The sequence below is a fragment of the Schistocerca gregaria genome, chromosome 3 (genome assembly GCF_023897955.1).
Source record: "Schistocerca gregaria isolate iqSchGreg1 chromosome 3, iqSchGreg1.2, whole genome shotgun sequence".
Classification (NCBI taxonomy): domain Eukaryota; kingdom Metazoa; phylum Arthropoda; class Insecta; order Orthoptera; family Acrididae; genus Schistocerca; species Schistocerca gregaria.
The window spans coordinates 607,338,879-607,356,725 of NC_064922.1; the positions used below are offsets into that span (position 1 = coordinate 607,338,879).

The 17,847-nt window shown below is 45.1% G+C and overlaps 1 protein-coding gene across 1 annotated transcript in view; it reads right to left on the bottom strand.

Moving 5' to 3' along the window:
* The window catches only part of LOC126354633 (UDP-glycosyltransferase UGT5-like), a 72,287-nt gene that overhangs the window by 12,200 nt on the left and 42,240 nt on the right, over positions 1-17,847 (bottom strand). The window contains exons 3-4 of the mRNA XM_050004402.1: positions 14,195-14,376; positions 13,648-14,107 (exon numbers count right to left, since the gene is read on the bottom strand). Of these exons, the coding sequence (XP_049860359.1) occupies positions 13,648-14,107; positions 14,195-14,376 (642 nt within the window). The remainder of the gene's footprint in view (positions 1-13,647; positions 14,108-14,194; positions 14,377-17,847) is intronic.

Consider the following 17,847-nt stretch of genomic DNA (forward strand, 5'->3'; position numbering starts at 1 on the left):
CCCCTAGAACTTAGAACTACTTAAACCTAACTAACCTAAGGACATCACACACATCCATGCCCGAGGCAGGATTCGAACCTGCGACCGTAGCCGTCTCTCATGACCTCGTTGTTGACGGGACGTTAAACACTAACCACCACCACCACCCACGTCTCAGCTGCAGATATTTTGCTGAAGCTACCTTTATTTACACGGATGTGACAAAAGTCATTGGGCTGCGATGTGCACAGTCTGCCGTTATTATCGTGTACACAGGCCATAAAAAGGAACTGTAATTTGTGCCGAGGCGATTCATGTGAAATGGCTTCCGATATGAATATGGTCGCAGGACATAAATTAACAGACTTTGAAGACGGAATAGTAGTTGGAGCTAGACGCATGGGACATTAAATTTCGGAAATAATTATCGAAATCAGTCTTCCGAAACCCATAGAGTCAAACGTGTGTCGAGAATACTAAATTTCAGTCATTACCTCTCACCACCGACAACGCAGAGACCGATTGCCTTCACGTAACGACTGGGAGCAACAGCGGTTGCGTGAAGTTATCAGTGCTAACAGACAAGCAACACTGCTTGAAATAAACGCAGAAATAAATGTGCGATGTGCGGCAAACGTATCCGTTAGGACAGTGCGCGGTGAAATTTGGTGTTAATGAGTTATGGCAGCAGACAACCGACGGACGTGCCATTGCTAACAGCACGACATCACATCCAGTACCTTTTCAGGGCTCGTAACCATATCAGTTGGAGCCTAGACGAATGAATAGCCGTGACTAGGTCAGATGAATCCCATTTTCAGTTGCCAAGAAGTGATGGTAGATTCGAACGTGGCGAAGACCCCTCAAAGCCATGGACCCAAGTTATCAACAAGGCACTTTGCAAGCCGTTGGTGGCTCCATGAAGGTGTGGACTGCATTTATATGGAATCGATTTGGTATTCTGGTCCAAGTGAACCGATCATTGACTGGAAATGGTTATGCGATGCTTCTTGGAGAATATTTGCTGCTGTTCGTGGACTCATGTTCCAGAACAATTATGGAATTTTTAAGGATGACACAACTGCTAATGGCTGATTTGAAGGACAATCTGGACGATTCGAGCGAATGGTTTGGCCACCCAGATCACTGGACATGAATCCCGCCTACCATTTGTGGGACATGATCCAGATCTCAGTTCGAGCACAAAATTCTGCACCGGCTACATTTTCGCAATTACGGACAGCTATAGAGGCAGAATGGCTCAATAGTTTTGCTAGGGGCTTCCAACAACTTGCTGAGTCCAAGCCACGTCGAACTGCCCCACTACGCCGGGCAAACGGAGGTCCGAGATGGTATCAAGAGATACCCAATGACTTTTGTCACTTTAATGTATAATGAAACACCATGTGCGAAAAGCTGTACAATTATTCAGTCAGAAGATTTCAAAGCGGTCGAAAATTTGACAATTTGCTTTAGGTATACACAAACGAAAAATTGTGCATTTCCCAAAATGGAGAAACTTAGTACCCAATGACAGATTAGACACGAGACTGCATGAGACACCAATGTGATCAATCTTACACTTTCGCTCGGTTTGTAGGAGCTATACCGAACAGGACTGGCCGCTGATTTGTTTGACACACACGAGAGAGTCATGTAAATACTGAAAAATCTAACATGAGTGCCCAATAAAGCACGATGCCCTAGGGTGGCATTAGCCGAACTAGGTTGGTGGTACTTCCCTATCCATATTACGTAAAACTCCTCTGTGGAGGAAGTGGTTTATCTGGAAATGGGAGTTCTTTGGAAAACAGGAGGAGGCCAGCGGTAGTATATGACAGAGAGTGTGACGCAAGGAAACAGGAGGAACCGTGCACATGTTGTCGAAAGCGAGGTACCACGCTAGAGCGCTGCTATTTGTCTGGTGGAGACTACGCCAAGGAGTGCGGTTAGCTTCTCGCATGAACTATGAAAGAGCCACGGTGACTAGAGGTAGACGTTGATGAATAACGTGTCCTAATGGGGCAGGTATCCTCCTCTTCATCATCATCATCATTATCGTCTTGAACAGTTTCCAGCCCCAGACTGGGTCCGTTTGAAACGTAAATCTCGCCATCTAGTCCTGTTTTCCCACCATCTTCAGTCCCTACCTCTTTTTTCAGCAAACTCCTCCATACCTTTCAGCCATTTATCCCATGGTCTTTCTCTTTTCTCTTTCTTTCACATCTCCATTTGATGTATCTTCTTGTGAATCCTCCTGTTTTCTATTCTCTGTAAGTTCACATAGCATCTTGGCCTTGATCTTTCTATCCTGCTCTGTAAGGGATCCTCTTTTACTGTTTTCCTTACCCTTTCATTCCTTGTCCTATCTCTCCTTGTTACTCCTATCCTACTTTTGCGAAACTTCATTTCACAACCCTGTAATCAGCCTCCATGTGTTTTCTTCATTACCTATGTCTCAAATGCATAGGTCTGGGGCAGGATGCTGTCGCTTCTATATATTACTTATTTGCTGTTTCGTGGGAAATCTGTATTCCAAACCAGACTCCTAAAACTTGGCAGAACTGCTTCTGCCTCTGCGCCACGTTCACTAATCATTTTCTCATTTCTTCCGTTTTCCTCTGCCCCACTTCCCAAGTACTTACCACTTTCCACCTTCTTCAGTTGTTCATCACCAGTCCTTCTTCAACCATTTTTTTTTCTATTTGTAACAAGGATCTCACATTTATTTACATTAAATTTCATTCAATATTGTCTCACAGTTACTTCACAAGCATCCAGCTGTTCCCGAATCTCCTCCTCCTTCGTGCTTCCCCAGACCATCAAGTCATCCCTGAACACCATTCCTCTCATCTTGTGTTCTCCAGTTTTTTCTGACAGCTTAGTCATTACCTCATACATGTACCTCATTACTTCATGCAGTTACCACAATGAAGGGAAGGGATGACTATGCACTGCCGTGTTTCACACCACTTACTTGCTGGAACTAGTCTGTCTTTCATTGCTGTCTTTCACATCACTCAGACTTCCACTTTACATCTCTTACACTCTGCTTGTTATCTCTTTTCCCTTTCCTTCTTTTCTAGTGCTTCCCGGACCTTTCCTCTGCAGACGCAATCAAACGCGTTTTATATATCGAGAAAGGTCACCGCAGTTTCTAACCGAAATCAATAGTGGTGTTCCTGGAGCTGCCTCACTGCAAATATGAGGTCAACAGTTGATCCCTCGGCTCTGAATCCATGCTGTTACTCTCTAAATTTGTTCTTTACCCTTCTTCGGATTCTGATCTTCAGGATCTTGTCATATACCTTTACACAGTGCGGTATCAGTGTGACCACTGTAGTTCCTAAAATCCTTTCAACTATCTTTTCCAATCTTCTGGAGTCTTTTTATCATTCCACGTCACCCTCATAACATCATACAACCAACTTTCTCCAACCTCCCCAGCTGCATTATCCATTTCGACACTTATTTTGTCCATACCTGGTGCCTTTCCTCCTTTCATCTCGTCCAGTGATAGTACCATTTCTTTCCATATCGGGTCCTTCCCGCCTACCCCCTTCAGAGTTAACGTCTACCTCCTTTGGTCTAAAAATGGTTCACATGGCTCTGAGCACTATGGGACTTAACATCTATGGTCATCAGTCCCCTAGAACTTAGAACTACTTAAACCTAACTAACCTAAGGACATCACACAACACCCAGTCATCACGAGGCAGAGAAAATCCCTGACCTCGCCGGGAATCGAACCCGGGAACCCGGGCGCGGGAAGCGAGAACTCTACCGCACGACAACGAGCTGCGGACCCTTTGGTCTATTATCTTCATTTCCAATTCCGTTTAGATTTAGCAAATGCTCAAAATACCCCTTCCGCACTATCTTCAGTGTCTCTTTGTCAGTAATCTCGTTTCCATTTGTGTCGTTGTTGCATCCTACCTCACACCTGTCCTATAACTTTTGACGGTTCCATGTAGCACTTTCTTATTTACTCTGCAGTCTTCCTCCACTATCTTTGTCCATTCTTCCATCCACTTTCTCCTATCCCTAGCAACTGTCTTTCTTATTGTTCTTATGCTTCTGTCTTGCTAATTCTGTGATATCATACTGCTGAACATTGTAGTTGATTGTGCAGCATCTTACTTTAACACTCGGCGGCTGCTTAAGTACATGTTTTGGGATGTTAATATGTACAGAACTAGTTGACGCTCGCTTGTATCACGTTGTTCATTGATAACGTTGCTTGCCGTGCCGATCGCGTCAAGTGTCTGGAACTGAATTATACCTGAACAATGTGGCTTTTAGAGGCCATTATACTCTCAGTCTCATACTGATCTGTTTCAGATGCAAGAGCTGGTATTTTATTGTACACTACTGGCCATTAGAATTGCTACACCACGAACATGACATGCTACAGACGCGAAATTTAACCGACAGGAAGAGGATGCTGTGATATGCAGATGATTAGCTTTTCAGAGCATTCACACAAGGTTGGCGCCAGTGGTGACACCTACTACGTGCAGGAACGAGGAAAGGTTCCAACCGATTTCTCATACACAAACAGCAGCTGACCGGCATTGCTTGGTGAAACGTTGTTGTGATGCCTCGTGTAAGGAGGAGAAATGCGTACCATCTCGTTTCCGACTTTGATAAAGGTCGGGTTGTAGCCTGTCGCGATTGCGGTTTATCGTATCGCGACATTGCTGCTCGCGTTGGTCGAGATCTAATGCCTGTTAGCAGAATATGGAATCGGTGGGTTCAGGAGGGTAATACAGAACGCCGTGCTGGATCCCAACGGCCTTGTATCACTAGCAGTCGAGATGACGGGCATCTCATCCGCATGGCTGTAAGGGATCGTGCAGCCAAGTCTCGATCCCTGAGTGAACAGATGGGGACGTTTGAAAGACCACTACCATCTGCACGAACAGTTCGACGACGTTTGCAGCAGCATGGACTATCAGCTCGGAGTACATGGCTGCGGTTACCCTTGACGCTATATCACAGACACGAGTGCCTGCGACGGTGTACTCACCAACCAACCTGGGGGAACGAATAGCAAAACGTCACTTTTTGCGGATTAATCCAGGTTCTGTTTACATCATCATGATGGTCGCATCCGTGTTTGGCAGCGTGTATTCGTCATCGTCATACTGGCGTCTCACCCGGCGTGATGGTATGGGGTGTCATTGGTTACACGTCTTGGTCACCTCTTGTTCTCATTGACGGTACTTTGAACAGTGGACTTACATTTCAGATGTGTTACGACCCGTGGCTCTACCCTCCATTCGATCCCTGCGAAACCCTACATTCCAGCAGGATAATGCACGACCGCATGTTGCAGGTCCTGTACGGCACTTTCTGGATACAGAAAATGTTCGACTGCTGCCCTGGCCAGCATATTCTTCAGATCTCTCACCAACTGAAAACGTCTGGTCAATGGTGGCCGAGCAACTGGCTCGTCACAATACGCCAGTCACTACTCTTCATGAATTGTGGTATCGTGTTGAAGCTGCATGGGCAGCTGTAACTGTACACGCCATCCAAGCTTTGCTTGACTCAATGACCAGGCGTATCAAGGCCGTTATTACGGCCAGATGTGGTTGTTCTGTGTACTGATTTCTCACGATCTGTGCATCCAAATTGCGTGAAAATGTAATCACACGTCAGTTCTAGTATAATACACTCCTGGAAATGAAAAAAAGAACACATTGACACTGGTGTGTCAGACCCACCATACTTGTCCGGACACTGCGGGAGGGCTGTACAAGCAATGATCTCACGCACGGCACAGCGGACATACCAGGAACCGCGGTGTTGGCCGTCGAATGGCGCTAGCTGCGCAGCATTTGTGCAACGCCGCCGTCAATGTCAGCCAGTTTGCCGTGGCATACGGAGCTCCATCGCAGTCTTTAACACTGGTAGCATGCCGTGACAGCGTGGACGTGAACCGTATGTGCAGCTGACGGACTTTGAGCGAGGGCATATAGTGGGCATGCGGGAGGCCGGGTGGACGTACCGCCGAATTGCTCAACACGTGGGGCGTGAGGTCTCCACAGTACATCGATGTTGTCGCCAGTGGTCGGCGGAAGGTGCACGTGCCCGTCGACCTGGGGCCGGACCGCAGCGACGCACGGATGCACGCCAAGACCGTACGATCCTACGCAGTGCCGTAGGCGACCGCACCGCCACTTCCCAGCAAATTAGGGACACTGTTGCTCCTGGGGTATCGGCGAGGACCATTCGCAACCGTCTCCATGAAGCTGGGCTACGGTCCCGCACACCGTTAGGCCGTCTTCCGCTCACGCCCCAACATCGTGCAGCCCGCCTCCAGTGGTGTCGCGACAGGCGTGAATGGAGGGACGAATGGAGACGTGTCGTCTTCAGCGATGAGAGTCGCTTCTGCCTTTGTGCCAATGATGGTCGTATGCGTGTTTGGCGCCGTGCAGGTGAGCGCCACAATCAGGACTGCATACGACCGAGGCACACAGGGCCAACACCCGGCATCATGGTGTGGGGAGCGATCTCCTACACTGGCCGTACACCTCTGGTGATCGTCGAGGGGACACTGAATAGTGCACGGTACATCCAAACCGTCATCGAACCCATCGTTCTACCATTCCTAGACAGGCAAGGGAACTTGCTGTTCCAACAGGACAATGCACGTCCGCATGTATCCCGTGCCACCCAACGTGCTCTAGAAGGTGTAAGTCAACTATCCTGGCCAGCAAGATCTACGGATCTGTCCCCCATTGAGTATGTTTGGGACTGGATGAAGCGTCGTCTCACGCGGTCTGCACGTCCAGCACGAAAGCTGGTCCAACTGAGGCGCCAGGTGTAAATGGCATGGCAAGTCGTCCCACAGGACTACATCCAGCATCTCTACGATCGTCTCCATGGGAGAATAGCAGCCTGCATTACTGCGAAAGGGGGATATACACTGTACTAGTGCCGACATTGTGCATGCTCTGTTGCCTGTGTCTATGTGCCTGTGGTTCTGTCAGTGTGATCATGTGATGTATCTGACCCCAGGAATGTGTCAATAAAGTTTCCCCTTCTGGGACAATGAATTCACGGTGTTCTTATTTCAATTTCCAGGAGTGTAAATGTGTCCAATGAACATCTGTTTATCATCTACATTTCTTCTTGATGTAGCAATTTTAATGGCCAGTAGTGTATTTTTGTGGTCTGTGGTAGGCGGACGCATCATACCGGCAGATACATTATGGTTTGAAGGAACGGCCAGGACACGAGTAAACGTACTAAAAGGGAAGCTATGTTTTGTTTCGAATTCAAGTTCTATGAGCATTGATATCAGCTAGTTGCTGTTGATTCTTCTACTAACTCTGAGCAAATTTCCTGTCTATTCGCTAGGACTTGTTAATTCTGGTATTCGTAATCACAAAGATTTTGCCTTTGGTTTTCAAAGAATGGTTCAAATGGCTCTGAGCACTATGGTACTTAACATCTGAGGTCATCAGTCCCCTTGAACTTAGAACTACTTAAACCTAACCAACCTAACGACATCACACGCATCAATACCCGAGGCAGGATTCGAACCTGCGACCGTAGCGGTCACGCTGTTCCAAACTGTAGCGCCTGAAACCGCACGGCCACCACGGCCGGGCCTTTGGTTTTTTCTTATGATTGTTTGTGCCTCCTGAGGCAATGTGGAAAGAGATAGTTCATTAATCAACTGAAACTACAGAAGACAAAGTAATATTAATAAAGCTGGCACAATGCATAAAAGGAAGAATTTTCGATGTAAATCTGTGAACTATCATTGGTATGGCTGGGATATTGTTTTAAATATTTTTCTTAAGAAATTAATTTCGTTTAGAAGTGCTTTATGACTGATATTTTAAAACAAAGAGATTTAAGCCTTTGACGTCGGAGCCGTGGCTGACGCGTCGTGCTCTGTGGCAGAGCGCCAGTCCCGCCAGGCCGTGGCCGCTGCACGGCGCACTTCCCGCGCCGCTCTGTCCTGCTCTCACATTCTGTATATTTCTTCGGGGAAATATTCATACAAATCACACGTGTTTTTGACATTGTCTGTGTCCGTGCAGAAATCCAAGTCCGGGGATGTCAATGGAACAGCTGCAGTAGCACGTATACCTGATGTAGAAGCAGCTACAAGGATGTATCATGTTCATCGTCAGATTCGAGCACTGATTCGCTTTCATCTTGAGAGTCACCACCCAGTATGAGAGAAAGGGCATCCTCCACGGTATATCGATTTTCTGTCATATCACTTCTAGTAGAAACTAACTAAGGTTAACAACATATAACTTCGGATTAGAAACAAGGTGGAAAATGAGCAGTTGAGCATGGTGCGTTGGTCAAACTTGCACACAAGTCGAGCGTGGTGAAGCGGAGAAATACACTACTGGCCATTAAAATTGCTACCCCAAGAAGAAATGCAGAATATATACGGGTATCCATTGGACATACATATTATACTAGAACTGACATGTGATTACATTTTCATGCAATTTGGGTGCATAGATCCTGAGAAATCAGTACGCAGAACAACCACCTCTGGCCGTAATAACAGTCTTGATACGCCTGGGCATTGAGTCAAACAGAGCTTGGATGGCGTGTACAGGTACAGGTGCCCATTCAGCTTCAACACGATACCACAGTTCATCAAGAGTAGTCAATGGTGAATTGCGACGAGCCAGTTGCTCGGCCACTATTGACCAGACGTTTTCAGTTGGTGAGACATTTGGAGAATGTGCCGGACAGGGCAACTGCCGAACATTTTCTGTGTCCAGAAAAGCCCGTACAGGACCTGAAACATGCGGTCGTGCACTATCCTGTTGAAATGTAGGGTTTCGCAGGGATCGAATGAAGCGTAGAGCCAGGGGTCGTAACTCATCTGAAATGTAACGTCCACTGTTCAAAGTGCCGTCAATGCGAACATGAGGGTACCGAGAGCTGGTAACCAATGGCACACCATACCATCACGCCGGATGATACCCTAGTATGGCGATGACGAATACACGCATCCAATGTGCGTTCACCGCGATGTCGCCAAACGCGGATGCGACCATCATGATGCTGAAAACAGAATAATCATTGGATCTCGACCAACGCGAGCAGCAATATCGCGATACGATAAACCGCAATCGCGGTAGGCTACAATCCGTCCTTTATCAAAGTCGGAAACTTGATGGTACGCATTTCTCCTCCTTACACAACAACGTTTCACCAGGCAACGCCGGTCAACTGCTGTTTGTGTATGACAAATCGGTTGGAAACTTTCCTCATGGCAGCATGTTGTAGCTGTCGCCACCGGCGCCAACCTTGTGTGAATGCTCTGAAAAGCTAATCATTTGCATATTACTGCATCTTCTTCCATTCGGTCAAATTTCGCGTCTGTAGCACGTCATCTTCGTGGTGTGGCAATTTTAATGGCCAGTAGTGTGGACGCGAGGCGGAGCTGCTGCGGCAGTCCACCGACTTCAGCGTTAAGTTCACCGTAGCGAAAGGATTAAACGAAAAACAGAGACTGCCCTCTGCTGGAAAATTGTAATGAGAATTGTTTTATATGGTGATCAGTGACCAACGTCCTGTGTATTTTGATCTTAATAAACGTTGACGCATTCCTGACGCCACCCGAATCGTTGTGATTTTCCATTTCTCACTATTATTTCAAAATACATAATTTCCGAGCAGGGACACTCATGTCACTTGTTCGCTATTACAGTACTTTGAAGAGAACCTAGCTTGGTGTTCCGACTTCCGAAAGTGCTACGTGACTTCAAAAACCGGCCGGAGTGGCCGAGCGGTTCTAGGCGCTACTGTCTGGAACCACGCGACCGCTACGGTCGCAGGTTCGAACCCTGCCTCGGCATGGATGTGTGTGATGTTCTTAGGTTAGTTACGTTTAAGTAGTTCTAAGTTCTAGGGGACTAATGACCTCACATGTTAAGTCCCATAGTGCTCAGAGCCATTTAAACCATTTTTTGACTTCAAAAACACATTACTCGAGTTATCTATGCTCGCACATTCGTTGTTTCTGTGTGCTTCCATAGTTATCTTGATTGAAAATGTTTGTCCTAAAATGGAGGTTAGGGGCCAGTTGGACTAATGAAGAATTTCTGGGTCTGATAGAAGAATCAGGGTCTGAAATCGATAACAGTATTTCTGAAATAGATGGTGATATGGTTTTCTCCTTCATCTTATAAGCAGGAGGCACGCAAAGAATTCTAAAAGTTTACGACTTGCGGGGGACTTCTGCAGTCACTGTGGAAGGAGTAGAATGTGCTAAAATTGTTAATGTTGTCCTTACTCAGTCAATCGCTTTGTCCACTTCACATTGTGGCCCAGTAAACTGTAATAACGATTGTGGTACCTGAGCGTGATTGAGTGAGGAGGAACTAAGATACAGGTCGTCTTTTCTGTTTACTCAGCTTGACTTTTTCAGAATGTGTGAAGTGAAGGATCCGACCTATTTGAGAAGAAGTGTGATGGAGTACAAACTGAAGCGATGGAAGATAGAGCTAAAAGAAAACATTCATATATTGGTGGAACAAGTGCAACAAAACAGTCACATGCCCACACAAAGGACTAGCGATCCCAATGAAGTGAGTTTGGCTGCCGAGAATATTGCTACTGAATATGAGGAAATGTTCGAAATCGTCCAGAGCCAGGCTACTCGCAGTCCTAACCAAGTGCACAGACTCCAGGCCCATTTCAACAATACCTTCATAGAATGAATGATTTTGCAGGTGTGAACAGAGATCAGATGCAGCATGTCTTCTTTGATGGTAATACGGTTCAAGAACTGTTGCAGGATAGGAGTGGTAATATGAGGAAAACCATTTTGGAAGTACATCAGACAGATCATGCTACAATAATTGGGCAAACAGTTTTTGAAACCTTATTCGTTAAGTTGCCAAACCCACCGCAAGATGTGTTACATGAATGTTCTAAGTTGTCATTAGATTCGGTTGACTGTATAGGTGAATTTTTTAACTTTGTGGTTGGATTCCAGATAAGATCACGAACGATGCAGATGAGTGGTTTAGAAGCATAAAGAGTAACTGCTGTAACAGTGAAGGGTAGCTTACTTGAGAAAGTACTGCTAGTCATTTGGGAAATAACACACGGAGGTAATTCTGGGATAGGATCTGTGAATAAATGCCGTCTAGAGCCACGCAATAGTTGGTTTATCAGGATGCTAGCAAGCCGCTAATAAAATATGTGGAGCGAGTTAACTGACATAACAGTGGTAGAATTTGATATGTCATACACTAAAGAACTGGTCGTAAGTCATATATTAGGTGAGTTAAATCCTGAAAGAGGACAGGGAGCTATATTTTGCCAGATTCCCAGAACTTCTTATCAGCTATACTAAGTAATAAAACAAATATGGGCTACGTAATAAATAGATGCCCACACTAGAATGGACATGACGTGAAAGGAGTGGCAGTGAGCAACAGACAGCTGTAAGGAAAACAGGAACAGCAAAAATACTGTAGGAGACACAATAAAGAAGCTCGTAGTCTCCAAAACATAGTGAGATAGCATCATCAAAGGTTACATGTTGGAAGTATGGTACGTAGGGCCACGAAAGGAATGATTGTGTACTGCAAGGAAGGGTAGGTTAATCAGAGCGATGAAGGCTAATGAGATGCCAAACTCACCGTGCGTGTGTGCAGTTAATGAAGAACCAGTATGTGCGTTAATCGACCTGTGGAGCACGGTTTCGACTTTTGACTACCAATTCTTTGTGGCATGTCAGATAGTGTTGCCAAAGTGGTTTAATTCCTGATTGATCAGGGTAACAATTTTAAGTTTAGGCCTGTGGAATAATTCTACTTTTGTAAGCATTGTCGATGGGGACCATGGCCGGAAAGAAGGCTAAATCTTATTTGGGAGGAAGTGGTAGAGGGATTTTGAGTTTAAATGCATTTGAGGAACAAATGAGTCAGGGAGAAATTCCTACGGGTATGGGCAGAGTTTCCTGATGCGTTGACTGAGGAGTAGGGGATGACGAGTTTGGATGAATATAGCGCCGAGCTAATCGATTAGATCCCTGTTAATGACACGGCCTATAGGTTATCGCCACCAAGAATGAAAGTATTGAAAGATCATTTAGAAGTAATATGAGAGCAAGGCATTACGTGACCATCCAGATCACTATATGGTACCCCAATATTCTTGGTGACCAATCCTAATGAAGAGCGTGAGAGCATCATCTGGTAGTGAATTACTTTTATCTCCGTTTCGATTAAAAATCAATCCGAACTGAACGCTTGGCAGCCAACAAATTCGCTCTTGTATCCGAAATTTAGGAAAAGTTGATTGAAAACAGTATTCGTTGTTATCGCCCCGGAGAAATGTAACCATTGACAAGTTACTATTACGAAGCAAAAGAAGATTTAGGTTCACTGAATTCATCTCCAACAAACCAGACAAATGTGGTCTTAAATTCTGGTTGGCTGTCGATGTAACGCCAAAGTCTATATGTAACGCTTTACCATGACTGGGCAGAGATGGCACGCATAGAGAAAAGCAACCAATTGGAGAGTACATCATTCTGAGTCTCATGAAGCCATCTGTAAATTAAGGGAAAAATGTGACGACAGAAAACATTTTTACGGCCCTTCAACTTGCTGAAAACTCAAAGCAAAGAAAAGTTCACTAGTTAGCACAGTGAACAAGACCGTAGCGAGACCCCCTCCCCCCATGAAGTAGGGAAGCCGAATGCTGAAATGCACTTCATCACCATGGTGCACCATAGTGGCAAGAAAGAGTGCACCATGACCGTACATCAAGGAAAGAAGAATAAAAATGTCATTCTTCTGACTACACTGCACGCTGTACTAGCAAATAAACTAGAAAGGAAAGAAGAAACCTGAACATAGAATGCAACTAAATATGGGGTGGACGTGTTTGGTCAAGTGACCTGTAAATGTACCACAAAGGTTGCATGTAGTAGAGGGCCAGTGCATGTCTTCTACAGCCTTTTGGACATGATGACAGTAAACGCATCGGTCATCTAAAACATGCTAATGAATAAGAAGATGGAAAGGAAGAAGATCATACTTCACCTGAAGAATGAACTAGAGGGAACGAAAGAGCAAGAACATCAGGCAAAGGAAGAGGATACGGAACTGACAACACCTAGAAAGCGCAGTAAGTGCCAAATAAACCTCTGAGAAGGCAACAAGGCCAGCGAAAACTATGTGAAGTGCCTCAAAGCAGTGTGAAGAAAATGTGTGCTTAAAACATAAATCACCTGTTCTAAGTGCGTCTCCCAGATTCCAATTAACTGGAGTGACAAGTAATACAAAGCCGTGTGTAGAAAACATGCGAGAGTAATATGGACCAAATACACTAAATGTGTCCAGAACGCTGTACGAATAGTTCATAAATGACAAGCTACTTTTTGGCATTAGCAACAATAAATTTGTAACACATGTTATTGGTGAAATAATAAGTAATTATTAATTATTGTGTTAAATAATTACTGTGATTACTAGAAAAAAGGTATGGTTTAACAAAAACTAAAATGAACTACTTGTTTAAGTCTCATATGAATATACAATATGTGGGTTCAAAGTGACACTTTTTCTACGCTTTAGCAATGTCAGAAACTCCGCTGTTCTAGTGTTAAAGATGAAAGGACATTACGGTTTAACCAAAATAGATTTTTCTACTTACCTGAGGAAGTGGCTTCCGTTGTTTCTCAAGGTGCAGTCCCGTCAGCTCGATGACATTAGGTAGCAATGGGCGCGGGTAATTGACGCTGAAGTGGTTGTTGACAAGAAGGAGGCTGAAGTTTCTGTCCATCTCGTACGTAGGGGGGAGATCGGGACCAAAATACCTCCTAAGGAGTTCATTTTGTATTGGCATCACTTCATAGTTCCACGTATAAGAAAATAGTGCCATAATGTAGGCATTATACAGCCTCTGCCAGAAGGACATGTGGTTTGTGTAGTCAAGCATGAGATCGGGGGAATATGCTGGGTTGTTGGGATTTCCCAAAGAAGCGAGTACTGGAGCAGGAGCAGCCATAGACACGAAGCCAATTGCTGGTGGCGATCCCAGCTGGTGAATTAGCCCATAATAGCAATAATACATTAACTTCTCTAGGATAATTACGTCGAACGACGGCTGGGACCTGCAAAAGAAATTGCGATGTCTCATTATCTCAGTACTCAAAATTGGTTAAATATCTCATTCAATTCAAACATCATAATTACATTACCGAAGAAAATCCTTCATCTGTTGGGATTCTAACTGCATCTCACAAATCGCCTGTCCCAGAGGAGTCCAAGTCGGTATCGTTTCAGTTGGACTTTTGTCCGCCATCGATACAAGATCAAACTTTGTTCTCCAGTAGTCGTACGACATCGATAGATCAATTTCTGTATAATTCTGAATATTTTTCTAAGAGAAAAAATGTATTTTAGTGAGCAGTTTTCCAACATGTTTAACAAGAATAATAATGAATTACATTCTAATATCTAAAAGTTGATAACTGGAAGAGAAGAACTAGAAGACGAAAACTGCTAACTTGCTGCAAATGAATGAATATGTGGAAATTTGCTAACTCTTTAGACATGACCTGCATCCAGCTTCTCCGATGTTAGTGAATGACAGAACGCAGAGCATCAGACTCGTAATTCCTGAATTGTGCTTTCACTTTCGTTGGGACCAGAGAGCAGTCTAAATGTGAAGTTTACACAGTAATGTTAGATGGACGTCGTTTGGACCCTATTTTGTGGCGTACAATCTTCAGGCACCAAGATACAGTACAGACGCTCACGAATGTCTAAATAGCGTTGAATGAGGTATAAAGTGTCATTTCAGCTGTTTGACGACGGCACTCGTCTCCTTGACCGAGCTCCATAACAGACGCTTTTGCAGTTTCACACGACTTGGAGGTAACCATTTCGGATCTTGGTGGTGGGAGACATTTCCCTGCCTATATTTGGCCAGCAAGATGAGGAGAGGTGTTGGCCCTGAATTTGTGTAGCATCAAACTATGCGCCAGTGTCCTAGACAAAACTCCACACATGTCCGCAACGTTTCATGGAGTGAGGGCGCGTATTGCTGTTGACAGTGATCCGTTGGGTTTATGAGGACGTTAAACTCGGCGATCCCCGTGCTGCTACTCGACGAGGAAGAAATTAGTGTTTTAATGTCCCGTCGACAACTGGGTCATTAGAGACGCGCAAGCTCATATTGGGGAAAACTGGGAAAGGAAATCGGGCGTACCCTTTGAAAGGAACCATCTCGGCATTTGCCTGAGGCGATTTAGGGGAAACGCGATATATACGCTGTTATAGTGCCTGTGTTATTCCGAATTACGGTGCAATTGCTGGCACTGGACTATCATATTCATGCACCGACACCTGGCAAGCAATTTTCAAGTAAGATGTTTCCCCTGTAAGGGAATATAGATAATGGATGTACGGTACAGGTTGTAGACACACACAAAATTGTTAAGGCTTTCGTGGCCACTTGTTGACAAACTGCCTATTTGATTCTGTATCGGGTTCTTCGGCCGACGTTCGTCTGATGATTTTACTGACGTTCCGCCAGCACGAGTGGCTGCCATTGTCAAAGCTTCACCCTCCATTGCCGGTGGTGAACTGGAGCCGAGCTCGCGGCCGCAGACTATATGTACCTGACGCTCCAACGTGCGAGGGCCTCTCCGCCGTCATTTCCGGGGCGGCTCTCCTCTCGTTACCTGCGACGATCGTTCGCTGCAGTACGGGAAGCCAGGATCCGTTTACCTTAAGGCTTTCCTCTTTCTCGTTGAAACTGTTCGCATGTGATAGTGTTTCTCTACAGAGAGAATTTCTGTGTCGGCGAATTTTATTACGTGGTCGCTCTCATTCAGTGCGTGCTCTGCCACGGCCGATTTCTCCACCTGACCCAACCTGCAATGTCACTGATTCTCTTTGATCCTGGTGTTAATTGATCGTCCCGTCATTTCAACATAAGCTTTTCCGCATGCGCATGGTATACGGTATATTCCCGACACTGCAAGTGGGTCCCTTTTATCCTTTGACGATCTAAGACATTCTGTGACCTTCCTTGTCGGTTTGAAAATTGTCCTTACGCTGTGTTCTCCACGGAGAAGCCCTCACACGTTGGCGCGTCAGGTACATATTATAGTCTGCGGCCACGAGCTCGGCTCCAGTTCACCACCGGCAATGGAGGGTGAAGCTTTGACAATGCCAGCCACTTGTGCTGACAAAACGTCAGTAAAATCATCAGACGAACGTCGGCTGAAGAACTCGAGACAGAAACAAATAGGTAATTTGTCGACACATAGTTGACGATATATGAAAGTTGGGGTACAGCCTTGAGTCACGCTCGGATAGCCAAATGATAAGGCGACCGCTCACAACAAGCGGGAAATGTGGGTTCGACTCCCGGACCGGCACAAATTTTCATTGTAGGGATTCCATTACACACCTGATGGTTGTCAGTATTTATAACTGCGTATACATGGCGTATACTAAACCAGAATGGCCGGACGCGTGTTTGAACCGTCGTCCTCCCGCATGCGAGTCCAGTGTGCTGATCAGTGCACCACCTCGCTCGGTTTGCTGCTGTTCAAGAGTAATAGGCTGTTTGGTGCAGGCACTGAGTTTCACCCATTCCCTTCTCTTTCTCTTCAGCCGACAGCGCCATGCATCTCTTCCTCTTCTGAGACTAGCAATCAACTGACTGCAGAACCCATAGTTTCCTTAAAGGTTACTGCTGCATCTTAGAAACCTACTGTGATGCTCACGAAAGCTTAGAAATGGTTCTGTCTAATGTCCCACGTTAGGGGCCGGCGATTATTAGATCACCAACACGCCTGGCAAGCGTGCTGTCTTAAATGTCAATCACCTTCAATAAATTCAAATGATGACTTCGAATTTTTAAACGGAACTAACCCAGATGAGAAAAGTGAAATGGTCAGAATTTCACAACGATGATTCATCATTCGGCTTCAAGGGTTCTGGAGGAAGCAAAAATTCAAGAAGAAAGGGTAAAGAGTAGCCATATACAACGTAGGAACAATGAGACAAGCTGAAGACCGTGAGAGACTTGAATAAGAACGACAAAACTGTAAATGGGATAACATGGGTATCTGTGAGACAAGTCTACAAGGAGAAAAGGTTGAGACGTTTCCATCCAGTCACGTCATTTTAAGAACTAAAGGGGACGCTTTTGTACATTCAGCTGCTATTCTAGTCAACAGAAATATCAAGGAATTCATACGGAAAATGGTTTACTGTTCTTCTAGACTGCTGTACGTTGTCCCCAAATTGAGCAGCAAATTTGCCATACGGGTCATTGAAGTTTATGCTCCAATAAGTGAAGGAGAGGATGTCTAACAACTTTACGAAGGAATCACTAAAGCAAAAGATCATAAAGAGACACAATTGGATATCATTATGGGAGATTCCAATGCAAAAATAGGAAAAAAAGATACGGGGAGTCATGGAATCAGTTAAGCATCTGGTAGGTTGCAAATGAACATCGAGGCGCCCTGGTGCAAACCAAAAATGAAGTAGACTTCATTCAAACTATCAAAAGACTGAACTGTCAAAATGTGACTGTAGTCAACAGTTTCGACACGGGAAGCGACCATAGGTTAGTTCGAGCGAACTTCTCATTTGACTCCATATTTGACTCTCAAAAATGATAAGGAAGCACAGTTTTTTTCAAGAGCCAATGACTTAGGGAGAAGAAAGCATGCTTTCGACAAACTTTACCTGAGAAACGTAGTCAACAGAAAATTTGAAATCCTTAGAAGTAAACGAAGTCACTGAGACTATTACAACAAGCACCCACACTGCGGCAAACGAGGTCCCACTCCAGGAATCTAACAAGAACGGTCGACTTCGTTAGTAC